We start from the raw sequence: 15,976 nt of genomic DNA on the forward strand, positions 1-15,976 counted from the left end.
ATACACAGTGCCATTTCTCCTCCAAATATGGTGTGTAGTATGACATCCGAAAAGTTCAAATTTTCTCTTGCCTGACCAGAATACATTCTCTCAGTATTTCATTGTCCAAATGTTGTGTAGCAAACTTTCAACAAGCTTTGACATGTTTTTTCTTCAGCAATAGAGTCTTGCGGGATGAGCGTGCATAGAGGCCATGGTGGTGGAGTGCATTACCTATGATTTTCTCTGTAACAATTGTACCTGCTGCCTCCAAGTCTTTCTGGAGCTTTCTCCGAGTGGTCCTTGGCTCTTGGGCTACTCTTCTGACTTCCTGGTCAGAAATCTTGCAAGGAGATCCTGTGCATGGCCAGTTGATGATGCAGTGATGTTCCTTCCACTTGCAGATAATTGGCTACAATACTGCTTGCTGGATAATTCTAAAGTTTTGAAGTGCAGTCCCATTGATATGTTTTGCAACAATAAGGTTGCAAAGGTCTTGGTAGAGCTCTTTGCTTTTACCCATCATGAAATGTTTCTTGTGTGACACCTTGGTAACAAAAAACCTTTTTATAACCTTCCAGTATGTACTAACCCAGCATTAATTTGCACAGGTAGGAGGGATAATTTCTCTAACTACTTATAGATTCCAGTTTGTTCCTTACCATTCCTTGCCTTTGTGTACTGTTTTTTCTTAGCGTGTTCAATACTTTTTCCATTCCACTTTTTTACTCATAACTCTACTTTTAGACATTAATGTTTGGATTTTTATGTATGTGTGGATTACCTAAGTTAATACTAATGTCCGGTGAAAATTTCATGCGAATAGCCTCACTGGAAGTATACTTACTGAAAAAAATTTTGACGTGTTCAATACTTATTTTCCCCGCTGTACACTGCGTCTCATATGGTGTACTTCTGCACTTACAATACCTTATCTGAGTGCCTCACCCGAGTGGGTTCACACTGAAAAATTCTGACGACACAGACTGCACTCATAACAGTCAAAAAGTTGAGCGTGGAATGTTGGACACTTTTCGCCTTGAACGGATGCCATCTTGGCTACATAGTGGAAGGGGAGGAAGCCTTTTCAAAATTCTAACAATTGCGGTCGGAGCAGCAACAGTGAAAAAAAACACGCTTCACAGATGTACAAGTAAGTTACAGTATAACATAAACTGTTCACGTCGACTAGAAGACACCAATAGAAATGTATTTAAATGTTGCAATCCTGTTTTCCATGAAGTGCACAGAGTTGGTGTTCAATCCGAGACGACACTATTCTGTTCAAATTCACGCACTACGGAAGTAAGCACAGTGCACTGCATTAAAGTGTACTAACGGAAGTATGCCATCTGAGATCTATAGCACTATATATAAATAAAACTGAATTGAATAGAACATAGTCAGATTTTATTGTACTGTACCTGTTTGAGTTTAGCGATGGAGGCTTCTTGGACTTCCCTCTGTTTCTCCACCTCAACAAGCTGCTCCTTCACAGCTTCCACTTCTCCCTCCTTACCCTGTACAGAGATGGAGCTCATTTCTAGCACTATACAAATAATCACTGACCTCATACATATGTACTTCAGCCTATACTTTTAAGCAAAACATTTATTATGTTCGAAAGTACAAAGGTAACAATGTAGTACTGTACATGCTCATTCAAAGGTTCCTTTTCTGGATACACAATTACAGACATTCTTGAACTTCTGTGAAAAGTAAGTTTTGTATATATTCTTTAATGATGAAATGAAGCATAAGCTTAAATGGTTTTGGTGATTTTACTCTTAGACTCTTGATTTGATTGACAATTTAGTTTAGAATGTCCTTTGATCATAGAGCATAAGTTCCAGCTTATCTGCAAGAGTTCATGCTGGTACATTTAAGTATGCCATGTTCTTTTCTTAACACAGGTTCAGTTTCCTCCTGAAACTCAAAGGTTGATGTAACTTCCTCCAGAGTTTTCAACGTAGGTTAGGTCAGTGCTGTCCTTAGACCTTCGACACAGATGATGTTGCTGATGCACAGTGAGCTGATCAAATTCAACGCATGCTTAACCAGTCATGGCTCGCATAGCCTTCTTGGAACTGTTAACTTCTACGGCCAAAGAATACACTAGGTTCCTCATTTCTGGGGTGCAACTTGAGGCTCTAGTCATAAAGCTATTGGCTCTGAAAAACACATGAGGCATCACTGACAATAACTTCTTTATTTGAGTTTTGAGACTGCACCTACACCTCTGTGGGCTATACATCTGTCTGCATATGTGCTTCCATCTCTAATTCTATCCTCAGAAAAGTAAAGGTCCGTGTCACAGTGGTTGCTTAATGTGAATTTCCACTGCATTAGTAGCTCCCAGGACCAGCCGGAGTGATGAATTACTCTCGCATGTTCTCCAGTAATTACTTTCACTACAAGGCAGCGCGTCCGAATAACACATGAGAAAATAAATCAGCACCGGTGCTCTAAAAGTCCACATTGCACATTCATCGTGAGAGGAGGAGTTCCGAGACGGAACCAAACTCTGAAGCAGAAGCTATGTAACACAGCAGGGTACCCTGAGAAGGGGGACTGAATTAGACATTTCAGTGTGATTATATGCCATCCAGCAAGACCAGAGAAGATTGGCCAATGGGGTTAAATGGGATTGTTAAAAAAAGCAGCAGATAGTCATCGGACTGAAATAGTCACCCATGTCACGCCTTTCTCCTCAGCTGCAATGCTGCACTCAGCAGTGTATTGAATCTGTGTGGGCCAGCCCCATGGGTCCGTGTGTGTGTGTGTGTGTGTGTGTGTGTACACATGTTTGTCCTGTAGCCTTACATACGTAAGCACTTTTTGTGTGTATGTATGTGTTTGTGTGTGTGGTCAGCCCAACAAATGCACTTCTTCACACGTGAACTGCCCTTTTCCCCTCTTCATACTTCATGTGTGTGTGTGTATGCGTGTGTTGTTGGGGGTGGTGATTGGGGCGTGCTCCTCCTACCTCTAGCTGGACAACATGCTCCTTCTGAAGCTTCTGGATCGCCTCCTGGTGATCTAGAGTCTTCTTCTCTATGCTCTCCTGCACAAACAGAACAAGCTGTTAGAACCCCCTAGAACAGCATGATCGCTGTTGGCCTCCACTAGAAACCCAAATCCATAATTGATAGGTGTTCAACCAGAGGTCATGTGAGCCACACACACAAAAAAATAATTTCAACAATGAAACACATTGTTTTGCCGTTGGAGACCACATTAAAGCCTCTGCATAAAGAATGCATCATGATCCAAAGGGGACAGCTTGCAAACAGTGATGAAATCATGCAGAAACCAATAGTGACATCATGTGGCCAGACGAGTAATGAGAGAATTTCCTGTTAATGCACCTCTTGTGACAGATCCAGTCTCCTACCAGGAGCCTTCATCTAGTGTCTTATGGAGGACTGCAGGTAGAGGCTTTTAGCTCAATGGAAACTGAGCTCATGATACCTGGTGTTAGTTTCACAGTTCTCTATGACTGAATGCACACTATTGAGTAAATATAAAGACATATTACAACATCCCTAAATCTCAGCACTCCAGTACAGGTCTCCTAATGTAGCTTACTGTAGCTAAAGGGCCCAAGTGCAGGGTTCAACATGATCAAGGGCCCGCGGCCCTGGGGCAAGTGAAATGGCATGTCAGGCAAATTAGTTGGCCAGTTCTGCCAGTCACCATCACGAGTCAGCTCAGCGTGTTCTGTAAGGGATAATGTATTGTCCACTGGTAATTATCAGAAAATAAGTCCCGACAGGGAGAACAGGACCCTGACGCGCATTGCAATAAGCGAATGGACTTCTTGTGGAGAAATATGAAAGACAGCAGTCTACTGCAGCGGTGATTATATAGATTTAACAAACTTCCGAAGGTTGGGAAGGCCCATTCATGTGAATGGAACTTTCTGAAGTAGTGCAATAGTGTAATAGTGTTATTTCTTTTGTATGACCATAAAGACCACTACACTCATGTCTCGGGTTATAACATGGCTCATGATGATTTTGTCTTGAGAAACTTACACTAAAACAATAACCATGACTGTCACACAAAGGTCTGAGATCAGTGGAAGTGGGTTTGTACTGTGTGTGGTTTTGCTGTGCTGCGTTACCTCTGCCTCCTTGAGTCTGCGCTCAAACCAGCCCTTGGTGCCCTCCATGGACTGGACCTGGGCCTGGAGCTCCTCCACACTCTGCTGCAGGCCTTCCAGCTCTTTGGTACGAGCCTGTGGGGCAGGACGCACAGAGTCAAAATAAGAGAGTGGGACACACACACACACACCACACAAACACTCACACTCTCTCCCTTTTTCTGCACTGTCCAAGAGCTAGGAAGCTGTCCTGCTTTGTGGATGTTAGCAGTTGAAAATTCTGTTCTGGGGAGACTTTTTAAGATTTTTTTTTTTAAGAACATGGAGTTGGTACCCCTATGCTTAAGAATCAGACATCATGAGAAATGGTTAAGAACACAGTAAACTGAACAGACATCCTCTTCACTATCATATATCATTCATCAGAGAGGCCTATGGGAATTCTCAAACAGGAGGCACACATGTACAACTTTAAATTAGGTCTTGAACATTATGCAACCTCAAAACCCCAAGGATTCCCTAAAAATTTCATTTGCAAAACTTATCAACCGCTATGTGTGATCACAGAGCTCAATTTCTCTTCAAATCACCCTTGGCATGTACACACACGCCCACAAGCCCACACACACAAAGAGAGTGTCGGAGCCACAAGTGTGCGAGCGTATGCGGCAGGAATAACCCAATTACTGCGATGCAGCGTAGCGTGGCGCTGCGATCCCTCACGCGCCGAAGAGGACACAACAGTGCTGGCTAACAGCTAGCACTCTCCCTCAAAAATCCACCCACCCCATCCCCCCACACACTCACCAGCCACCTCATGGCCCCTCGGCCCCCTGGCCCTGAGCCCCACACTGGTCAGCCAGACTGATGATGGAAGCCTGAGCCAGGCTCAGAGCTGGGGCAGACTGTGTCCTCTAACTATAGTCACACTCCAGGGAGTGGGGTGGGTGGTGGGGGGCGGGGGGCCTGAGGGTGTTTTAAATGAGGGTGTTTTAAAAGTGACTACATTCAGCACTGTTGGTTGCAGATCATGTACAGTGTACATTTACAGTAGTTGTTCTGAATTAAATCAAAATGACTGGATTCTCAGAAGCGGTCATGGTCTCCTTAAACCTCCTTTTCATAACCTCCTGCCAGTTCACTATTTCCTGTGTCTCTCTCCATCCTGCTCTCCCTGCAACACATCCCTCCTTCTCTGCCCTCCTATCTGAACTGTGTGTATCTCTATACTGACTGACCTCTTGTTCACTCACCCATCCATCTGTCTGTCTCTCTCCATCCCTCCCTCCCTCCCTCACCATCTCCTCCCGGAGCTGTGTCCCGATCTCCTCCATCCCTCACCTTCTCCTCCCGGAGCTGTGTCCGGATCTCCTCCTCCCTCCCTCCCTCCATCCCTCACCTTCTCCTCCCGGAGCTGTGTCTTGATCTCCTCCCTCCCTCACCTTCTCCTCCCGGAGCTGTGTCTTGATCTCCTCCTCCCACCCTCCCTCCATCCCTCACCTTCTCCTCCCGGAGCTGTGTCCGGATCTCCTCCATCCCTCACCTTCTCCTCCCGGAGCTGTGTCTTGATCTCCTCCCTCCCTCACCTTCTCCTCCCGGAGCTGTGTCTTGATCTCCTCCTCCCACCCTCCCTCCACCCCTCACCTTCTCCTCCCGGAGCTGTGTCCGGATCTCCTCCATCCCTCACCTTCTCCTCCCGGAGCTGTGTCTTGATCTCCTCCCTCCCTCACCTTCTCCTGTCTTGATCTCTCCTCCCTCCCACCCTCCCTCCACCCCTCACCTTCTCCTCGAGACTGTGTCGGATCTCCTCCATCCCTCACCTTCTCCTCCCGGAGCTGTGTCTTGATCTCCTCCCTCCCTCCCCCTTCTGTGTCCCTCCTCCCCCTCACCTTCTCCTCCCGGAGCTGTGTCTTGATCTCCTCCTCCCACCCTCCCTCCACCCCTCACCTTCTCCTCCCGGAGCTGTGTCCGGATCTCCTCCATCCCTCACCTTCTCCTCCCGGAGCTGTGTCCGGATCTCCTCCTCCGTGCGGTTCTTCTCCTCGTGGAGGCCGCGGAGCTCCTTCTCGTAGCGGGCGCGCACGCTCAGCACCTCCTTCTCGTGCTGCAGCCGCACGTCGCTCAGCTCCTCCTTGTGCCGCGACTTCTCCTGGGCCATCTCGATCGCCAGCTCGTCCAGCATCCCCTTACGCTTGTCCGCCGTCTGCGAAGGAGGAGAAATCAGAACAGAGTTAACATTCCACCTGTTCGGAGAGATGTGGCTCCAGGTTAGCATTGGTCCACAAGAAGGTACACCCAGGTATGGTCCTGGCCTGGGATAATTTCCTGAACCCACTCTGCGTCGCTCTCCCTTTCTTTTCCAGTCAACGCTCCACTGTCCTGGCAAGAAAAGCGCAAATCTAAAAAAAAAAAAATCAAAAAAATCTAGAAAAACAACATTCTATCTCTTTGCTTCATTTGAGTGCTGGTAGGAAGTGAGGTACTGCACTGGGGAGTAGACCATTGTTGTTTTCACACACCGAGTAGAGTTGGCTCACCGAACTCTCGGCCTTGTACTTGCCGTTACATTTTAGAGGTTGCTGTGCTTTTGAGTCAGAAGTTATACATAAAAGGATTCTTTTCCTCTTTTGGGAAGATGGTTGAGACAGACTTGTTAGAGAGAAGTTTATGGATTTAACATTTAGGTTCTCATCAGTGTATTCAGCTGGTCTGCTGTCTGGTGGCGTTTTCCTTCTCCTGAAGTTTGCACACTCTCTGGGGATCAGAGAGTTTGTTTTGGGGAATGTTTAGGGTGTGAGAGTTCTTGTTTATGTTACGCAATGTGCTCTTGAGGAATAATGTTGTGATTGAGACAAGGGGCCCATTTTACCTTCAGTCTATGGATCACAGGCCATAATGAGAAAATTCCGGCCCTTTTTTCCAGAGACTGGCTCTAATGATGCTTTCTTATCAGGTGTGATCTTGTGGTGGGGACAGCAGGACGGGAGAGCAGTTTCAGAAAACTTTCCCTTCTCTTCACATACCCTAAAAAGCAAATTGTTACTTTTCCCCTCTCAATTACTGTACATAATGGAAAACTCTTTTTTTATTTTATTTTTTTAAAAGCACATTCATGTTCTCTCTCTTATATAAATAATTAAATAAAACGGCTCTGTTGTACCTAGACTCTGGCCGTGCACCATGGATCATTTTAGCCTACTCGTGAATCATCAGCACGCCATTTTATCTGTTCCCCAACTGCACTGAGCCGGTGCACTTCCACTGGCCCTGCTGATGCTGATGCTGGAACTGTGGTGTCAACTTCCATTTGTTGCCAGGGTCACAGTGGGATGGTTCACCTCTTTAAGAAAGAGAGAGAGAGAGAGCAAGCCCTGGAGCACTGAAGGAATTTGACTGCAGAGAGCACGACAGCACATCGGGGTTAAAGGTCTTGGCTTTTCCTGAAACCTAAAATAGATGTAAAATTAGACGACTGCTTTTCTCTTTTTTTCACGCTGATTTTCCAACTGGAGGATTCATCTGCATATAAATTATATTTTCATCAAACGAGTCCAGTCGGAACGGTTTTGGTCTGATTTGAATGGAAATGAGGTGGTGGTGGCGGTGGGGTGAGGCTGTGGCTTAATCTGGTGAAAATGTGCCTCATTTCGAATGAATTCCACAAAGACCTGAGAGCTAATGGAGAGGTGATTATGGTCAAGAGTTCATCAAATCCATCGGACACGCCAGGAGATAGCGGATCACGGGCCACCAGCTGTGCGCTCAACATGGACAAGTGTGCGGATGTTACTTACTAAAAATGGAGCCCTACAGTCCAAGTGTGTGTGCGTGTGTGTGTGTGTGTGTGTGTGCCTACCCTACTGTGTAAAAGCATGTACTATGAATGAAAGGAAAGCATGACTCAGAGATGAAAAATGAAGAAGACTAACAAGAACCTTATGGGTGTGTGTGTGTCATTGTAAGAAAGCGCCAGGAAACAAAGCCTCTAGCCCTAAAACTATATTATAAAAAGAAATATGACTAACACCAGCAGCTCAAGGTGAGTGAGTGAGTGAGTGAGTGAGTGAGTGAGTGAGTGAGTGAGTGAGTGAGTGAGTGAGTGAGTGAGTGAGTGAGTGAGTGAGTGAGTGAGTGAGTGAGTGAGTGAGTGAGTGAGTGAGTGAGGCCAATACCTTTTTGGCTTCCTCCAGGTCCTGCTGTAGCCTGTCCTTCTCCTGGCCCAATTCATTCAGCTGTTCCAGGAGTCGACCGTTGGCCCGGTTCGCCTCCTAAGCAGACAGAGAACAGCACTCAGCCCTGAGTGACACAACAGGCAAAACTACCAAGTGAGAGAGAACGAGAACTTCGCTAGGGCTGCCAAAAACACAAACAATTCAGCCCAGACCAAAAATAAATGCATAATTTTTCCCCCAATTTAAATCCTAATTAGAAAGGATTATGTGACAATGCCCGCTAATTAAATTCACCCTGCTAATGTAAAAAATACATATTAAAAATTCAGGGTCTGTTTCTGCAAGCTGATAACTCAATTCTCTGGCCCCTGACTTCGGTCTAATACCTTCCAGTGGTAAAATTAAAACCTGCTTGAACGATTGCTGAAGTCAGTGAGATTTCCGACCGAGCATGTGTGGCTGCATGCCCTGCAACCTTTCATACAATATTCATAATCTGTAAGCAACATTCAGAAGTGACAACAGCTGGCTAAATTCTGACGCCTTTCGTGTTCTTGTTAGTGCTACCCTGCCCTAACAGCGAGGCAGCTGTTAAGGCAAGCTGTCAGACAGCAGATCTTATTAAACTGCACACAAAAAACTGTTTCAGTTAAAACCAAACTTTAAAATAAAGTAAAATAAATAATCATCCATTTCTCTTTTTCTTACCCCTTTTCCAGATCATTTTGCTATTGTTTCATTTGTTGCAAATCACAAACAACCTTTGCAAAATATTATTATGGCAATTATAAACACATCCTGGCTGTCACACAAAATTGGGAGTTAATGATTTAAGGAAAACATGTATAGCTGCTAAATCCTGGCAAGAAACATTGCGACTGCTGAGACTAATCGCTACACTGGGGCTGTTTTCTCCCTGCTCTGTTCCAATGCAACACCTGCTGTGGAAAGCCAAAAGTAAATTAATGATCCATGCCCAGGAAGAACTTAATGTATTTAACGGATGCTGTTTTCGGAGGTTTCTGCAGTTTAGTTGGTGCCTGCTTAGTACCTTCAACACAACAAGGGACACCAGGCAACCCCTGAGTCTCATACAGGCGGCACAGCATCAGTAAATGCGTGAATTAGGACCATTTGTTTATGTTTGCAAGTCATGCTTTTAACTCCAAGTCTCAAGGAATTGGTAATCTAACGGCAGGCTAAGTTTCATTAGTGAATGCCTGATCTTAGCTGTGCCAGGTATAATGAGTATTATGCATCCATCAACTGGAATGCATCTGGTTATCCGTGAAAATAGCATTGCACCTGTAGCTGGTTACATGAGGCAACTAAACCCAAGAGTATAGCACTGACTCAGATCTGGGTAACAGCTGCTCTATTAACAGGAACCAGGGTTGTCTCAGGACTACAGCTCATTGCACATAACCAATCAATCAAACAAACATACGTGTTTATCCTGAAAGGCAACAGATGTGGAGTTGAAAGAAACAAGGTGATGGTAGTCACAGTGCTGGAGCTAAACAACAACACTCAATTACATCAGGGACTTCAGCAGTGGATGTCTTGCAGTGTAAGCAATGCCTTTCCAAGTTAATGGAGGCAGACTACAAATAACAACCAGAGGCTGTCCGAATCAATCATCTACCAACAAAGGTATGCAATGTTCATACAGAAAACTCAGGAGCAGGAGAGTGCCCCTATGCTAAGAGCCAGTGAATTTTAGGAGGCCACAGGGACATGTTAGTGGATGTTAGTGTGCTGGACACCATGTGGGAAATGAGGGTGAATTCTGACCTGTAGCTGGGAGTTGAGGTCGTCCTTCTGGGCCATGAAACTCTCCTGGTCAGTCCGCCTCTGCTGCAGCTCTGCATTCAGAGCCATGTTCTGGTCACGCAGCAAGTTCATCTCCTGAGTCTTAACTGTCTGGATCTGATCACACACACACGCACACACACACACGCACGCACGCGCACGCACGCACACGCACGCACACGCACGCACACACACGCACACACACACACCATCAGACCAAGAGGCCTAGAGGTCTGAACTAAATCAGAGGTGGAAAAGTCAAGAGTATCAGAGCAAAATGTCTCTCCATTACTATAACTAAATTGATTTGAGAAATCAGTGCTTTCCAGTGTCAGTGACACTGAGTGAGTGTGTATTGAGTATCGGAGTGACATTGTTTGGGTTTGTGCCTTGAGCTTCATGATGGAGAGACGACTGGACTTTCAGATTTCCAAACCTTGAATTTTCCACCTATGACTGAAACATTGATGATGTGATGGATGAGAAATGCAATTGCACGAACAGAGTGAGAGTCAAAGATGACTGCAGGTGAGTTTCCTCCTGGTGCACTGTGAATTTGATGGGTTCTTCCCGTGAAACCAAGCAACTACAAAAGAACAGCTAAAACAAAGACTTTTGCTATATGCTGCCACAAGGAATGAGTAGGTGAGAGGGTGAAAGACTACCACAGTTTGGTGAGAGGTGAGAACTACTCCATGCCAGAGGGATTCTGATTTTAAATTTTACAGCTGAGAATTGGTGAACAAGGAGATGGTGAACTTACAAATGAATTAGTGATGAGAAGAACAGTGATGGAGCCACACACCAGGCGGAAAGTGGGTGATGCTATTGGTGTGTGTTAAAACAAGCCATCTACACCTGGTGATTGGGCATGATGACGGAGGGGTGGTGCCCAGGTGAGCAGCAGCACCTGGACGGAGGCGTGAGGTGGTGGAGGTGTGGGACTAGCTTGGCCCAGTGGGCAGTGGTGTGCAGTACCTGTTCTAGGGCGGCTAGGTTAGTCCTGAGGGCGTCGTTCTCGCTCAGCATGCCCTCCACCTGCTCCTGACTGACCGCGCTCTGACACGCTACCTGCAGGCCACGGCCGCCGCACGGACCAACGAGGAGGGTGCAGGAAGGAGCGCGAGGGAAAACGGTGAGGAGAGAAAAGGAATGGTGTGGGGGGATAGAGGGAAAGAGAAACGAAATGGAGGGAAGAGAGAATATGAGCACAGGTGGGCGACGGGGAAATGTTGAGATGGCGGTGGAGGGAGAGAAGATGAGACAAAGGGGATGAAAGGGGGCAAAAAAGAGAAGAGAAGCACCATAAAAGAACAGAGAAGGAGTATGAATATGGGAGAGGAGATGGGGCGGGGGGCGGGGGGTGGAAAAGTGTCAAGAAGAGTGAATGAAGGTGGAGACAAAAGGGGAGAGAAAAGGAAACACGGGCAAATAATTGCAAATTTGGAAAGTTCCGGGGAAGGGCAAAAGAATGGGGCATTGGGGTTCACAAAGGGCAGGACAAAACCATATTGAGAGGAACGGGGAGGAGAGAGATAAGTACAACAGAATTAGCTAGCGCCAGGAAATGAGAGCACTGGCAAGCACATCCTTAAGCCTTCCAGTAATACATCAGTGCATTTCCACTTAAAGAAGAAGGGAGAAACACCCACACCCACCCACACACATACACACACACACACAGATAACTTTTTTTCTTTATCACTCGGTTTAGTCCACCTTTTGCTTAATTAATGTCAGTGACTCCTGTGAGGGACAGAGTGACATTTGGAGGAATTCAGGCAGAAGGTGGGGGCCATCCAGGAGAAGTTATTACCCTCACAACAGGCCTGCTCCCACCAGAGCTGCTCTAGACCGTACCCTTACACTTCCCACACACGCACACACACACAAACACACACACACACACACACACACACACACGTAAGCTCTTCACTCACACTAATCCTTAATTATTTAGCCGATCTCTCACTCGCACTTTCATTAACGGTCAATTAACTAGTGCAGACTCAAAATGTAATTTAAAAGTTTCTGAACTCAAGTTTGGGCAAAGCCATAGTAGGGGTTGAGAGGAGAAAAAAAGACATTTTGGCCGCGGGAAACAATGTCTTTTAAATGTTGTGGACAGTTCGCTCGGGCGCAAAAAGTGCTTCGCTCAGGGATTTTGACTTGTCTGTCGCCAGTAAAAAAGACTTAAGACCAGGCCGAAACCAACAACACACTCCTAGAACATTTCAGTCAGCATCCCCAACACAGTATAAAGATGAATGCCACTGAAGGCCTTTCAACATGACTGCATTTTTTTTTTTTATCAGGACATCATTTATGTAGTACTCTTACATATTCACTAACTACACAGAAAGAAAGAAAGAAAGAAAGAAAGAATTAATGAATGTGCAATCTGAAAGTCAAAGGTGGCTGGATGTGCAATCTAACAGGTGGCCCCTCTAACCCCAGCTCCGACACAAGCAGAGATTAGCACAACTCCCTCCGTGAGAATGATAATGAACACCTGTGTAACGGCGCAGACACTAATTGCTGACTGTGGACTCCGTGGTGTGTGTGGCGCATAACTCAGAATGGCTCCGAGGAGACTAGTTCAGCTAAGTGTTCCATTTGAGCACGGGTGTCTGGGAGCCCCCTAATGACTGTGGACAAGTTATATGGCTTTCTGAACAAAAAGAGAGAGAAAGAGGGAGAATGAGAGAGAGAGAAAAGAGTGTTTGCAAGAAAGAAAGAAAGAAAGAAAGAAAGAAAAAGAGAGAGAGAGAGAGAGAGAGAGAGAGAGAGAGAGAGAGAGAGAGAGAGAGAGAGAGAGAGAGAGAGGAAGCTAATGGCAGAGGAAGAGACAGGCAGCAGGAGAGGCCTGAACTCAGTGAGCTTTGTGGGCGACCAGCGTTACCTGATCCTTCAGCGTGTGCAGAGCCACCTCGTGTTCTTTCTCTTTACTCTGGAGCTGCTCCTTCAACTCGGCTATACTCTACAAAACACACACACACAATCACATTCCTCCCTCAGACAGACATACAACTTTTACCTTACCACCTGCAATCTCACATACACATAAACGCACACACACAAAATCACATTTCTTACACATACACACACACACACAGTTGTATATATACATTTAGCATCCCCCCCTCCCCTCACAACACACACACACACACACACATACACGGAGCCAACGGCGACCCCAGCCCCCTCCGCCCTCATTCCAGCCCCTGGTGTGACAGTGACTGATTCTGCAGTGGGCAGCCCACCATAAATCATCCAGAAATAGTGGCACTGAGGAGGGAGCACAAATTGAAACCCTGACTGCAGTCTTTACCATTTCCCCCTGAGGGCTGTGGCGTGGGTATTATTACACTCTGCTTACCTGCTATTGACTAGAGGAGGAACACACATCTACATCGGGGGGTTTGGAGGAGGGAAGGAGGGGGGCATTCTACATTCTGTCAATTTAACTACCAAGTTTTAACAAGCATGTTTTTTGTGTGTGTGTGTGTGTGTGTGTGTGTGTGTGTGTGTGTGTGTGTGTGTCTGTGTGTGTGTGTGTCTGTTTGTGTCCCACCTGATTAGCCGACGTGAGGTCTGCCTGCAGTTTCTGAATGCGGATGTTCATGGACTTCAGCTCCTCCTCCTTCCTCTGCTGGATCTCATCGATCTTCGTCCTGATTCGGGAGCACAAATATGTCATCCCTCACGCGCCACCTGCGACAGCGCCCTATCGACTCCTCTCCAAAGGCCACATATTAAAAACACTTATCATGGCATCCCAAACTAGACAGCCCACTGATGCCAATGTGGCTTCAGTTCTCAGCGGAGAGCACAGTAAAAGCACATATTAATACACAACCGTATGTCTACAGTCAAGCAAACATTTCTAATGATGTTGGACTCAAAAAATTTGTGATAGGAAGACATTTAGACATATCTGTCATATGTGTCGAATGACAGAAGTTATATAGAATGTCAAAGAAGGTCATTTTAGTGCAGAGAATTTTGGAGATCAAGAGAAAGTAAAAGCAGGTTAGACGACTAATCTCAGTCGATACATAACAATGGTGTTGCACCTTTAGTATTCATATCCACACGCCTGAAACATTTATCAGCCTGTCTCATTAAGGCTGCCACACCATGGCACTGTGACAAACTCACACAGCCAGACTAATGTGGCAGAAACACCTTATCAGCTGTGACGTGCCATGGTAAACACACAACATCAGGAAGTAAAACTTTATGGTTGAGTGATAAGGAAAATCTAGAGCCACCAGGTCGTGGGAAATATTATAGTTTTTTTGGGGACTGCACCATGTCAAGCTCAAGAACTAAAAGCCATTAAATAAAGGAAAGAAATGTCACTGTTGATATATGGAGGAATATATGGACACACTTCAACAGACAGAGTGAAAACGAATGAATGAAAAATGGATTACATTGTTTGGTGTGCTTTTTTACAGTGTTACCTGCTATCATTGTAGAGAACCTCCTTTTCGCTTTGGAGCCGCAAAAAGCTGTAAAGAATTATAGAATAGCTGAGTGAGTAATATTGACGTGAGGATCTCTTTAGCACATTGTATTTGTTAACATGAATACATCACTATATCCAATACGAAGACAGGCCTGAGTACCGTTGATGTTTTAAGATGGTTAACTTCTGAAAAGGATTCATGTTCGTTGTGGGTTTCCTGTGCATTGCAGAGTGTTGTCCATGTTCATATTTAGAAACATGTTTGTGGTCTTTATGTGAAACGGTCTTTGGTCTTCACAGCAGATAACCCACTGTGTGTGCATTTGTGTTTGTGTCTGTGCGTATTTATGCGAAAGCAAATGTGTGTGTTCGTATCTCTGGTAAGTGGCTTCTGTTTGTGTTTTAAAGTGATTATCTGTGTCTGTTTATGAGTTTGTGTGAGAGAAGACGACTGTGTGAGAGCACATGTCACATTGTGTGTGTGTGTGTGTGGTGAGTTGTGAGTTGTGGATTGTGGGCTGTGCTGTTTGCAGACGCAGCAGATGACACTGCCCTGCCACACTGCCAACACAACAAGTTCAGGTTCAGACTCATTACTCTCGTCTGCTGACGGTACACTAGGGCCACTGCCCTGGTTCCGCAGGGGACCCCCACACTCCTCGCTCCTCTCCCATCCCACCGCACCCAATCACCCGGCCAGTCCCACAGCACAGAGAGAGGTCCTGCGTCACAACCAGCCCCTAAAAATGGACCCACGTTCAGAAGGCAGGGGAGGGGGTGAGCTGCAGACCTGACCGGCCGCAAGTGATCCGTCACAGATTAGCACACAAGTCAGAAAGGATTTTTTCTTTTTCTTTTTCTCTCTCTCTCTCTCTTTCTCTCTCTCTCTCTCTCTCAAAAAGAAAAGAAAAACTCAGCTACAGCCCATCATGTCTGGGGGGCAAAAATGATCCATTAACCACCAATCAGTGGAAAAGCAAACAAAACAAATTCATGCTCCGTACAGAAATAATAAGTTGCCTCTCGGAAGTATTCTTTCAATGATGACTGTTCCGGGTCCCACCACCAGGTGTGACTCGCATACAGATGCAGAATCTCATTATCCAAACTGTAACCTATGGAAGTCAGAACACACCGTGGCAAAGCGAGGCATCCTAGCAGGCTGCACCATCAGCACAACCATTACTCACCTCTCCTGCTTTTTCTTCAGTTTATCCGTGAGCTGAAACAAAGTGACAAACAATGCAGTTCACAAATCCATAGCAACAACTGCAACACCAACAGGCACAAGCCAGCATGTCAGGAAATGCGGATTGAACACAAGAGAAGGCCTGAGGTTACCTTTGCCAGTTCCTCATTAAGTTTGCTCACGTCGGCCTGCTTGGAGGACTGGTGGGGAAGAAAACACATAGTCAAACAAACACATAAATAAGT

The 15,976-nt window shown here is 45.8% G+C and overlaps 1 protein-coding gene across 5 annotated transcripts in view; it reads right to left on the bottom strand.

Moving 5' to 3' along the window:
- gripap1 (GRIP1 associated protein 1) overlaps positions 1 to 15,976 on the bottom strand; it is a 52,503-nt gene that overhangs the window by 27,450 nt on the left and 9,077 nt on the right. For 3 of the 5 annotated variants that reach the window (XM_048240723.1, XM_048240724.1, XM_048240722.1), the window contains 12 exons: positions 15,884 to 15,931; positions 15,733 to 15,764; positions 14,538 to 14,585; positions 13,643 to 13,742; positions 12,971 to 13,048; positions 11,047 to 11,139; positions 10,051 to 10,185; positions 8,257 to 8,352; positions 6,075 to 6,287; positions 4,106 to 4,219; positions 2,966 to 3,043; positions 1,404 to 1,499 (listed from right to left, as the gene is read on the bottom strand). In XM_048240723.1, the coding sequence (XP_048096680.1) occupies positions 1,404 to 1,499; positions 2,966 to 3,043; positions 4,106 to 4,219; positions 6,075 to 6,287; positions 8,257 to 8,352; positions 10,051 to 10,185; positions 11,047 to 11,139; positions 12,971 to 13,048; positions 13,643 to 13,742; positions 14,538 to 14,585; positions 15,733 to 15,764; positions 15,884 to 15,931 (1,131 nt within the window). The remainder of the gene's footprint in view (positions 1 to 1,403; positions 1,500 to 2,965; positions 3,044 to 4,105; positions 4,220 to 6,074; positions 6,288 to 8,256; positions 8,353 to 10,050; positions 10,186 to 11,046; positions 11,140 to 12,970; positions 13,049 to 13,642; positions 13,743 to 14,537; positions 14,586 to 15,732; positions 15,765 to 15,883; positions 15,932 to 15,976) is intronic. The other 2 variants (XM_048240725.1, XM_048240726.1) reach the window with 2 other exon arrangements.

Source organism: Alosa alosa, chromosome 4 (genome assembly GCF_017589495.1).
Source record: "Alosa alosa isolate M-15738 ecotype Scorff River chromosome 4, AALO_Geno_1.1, whole genome shotgun sequence".
Taxonomy (NCBI): Eukaryota; Metazoa; Chordata; class Actinopteri; order Clupeiformes; family Clupeidae; genus Alosa; species Alosa alosa.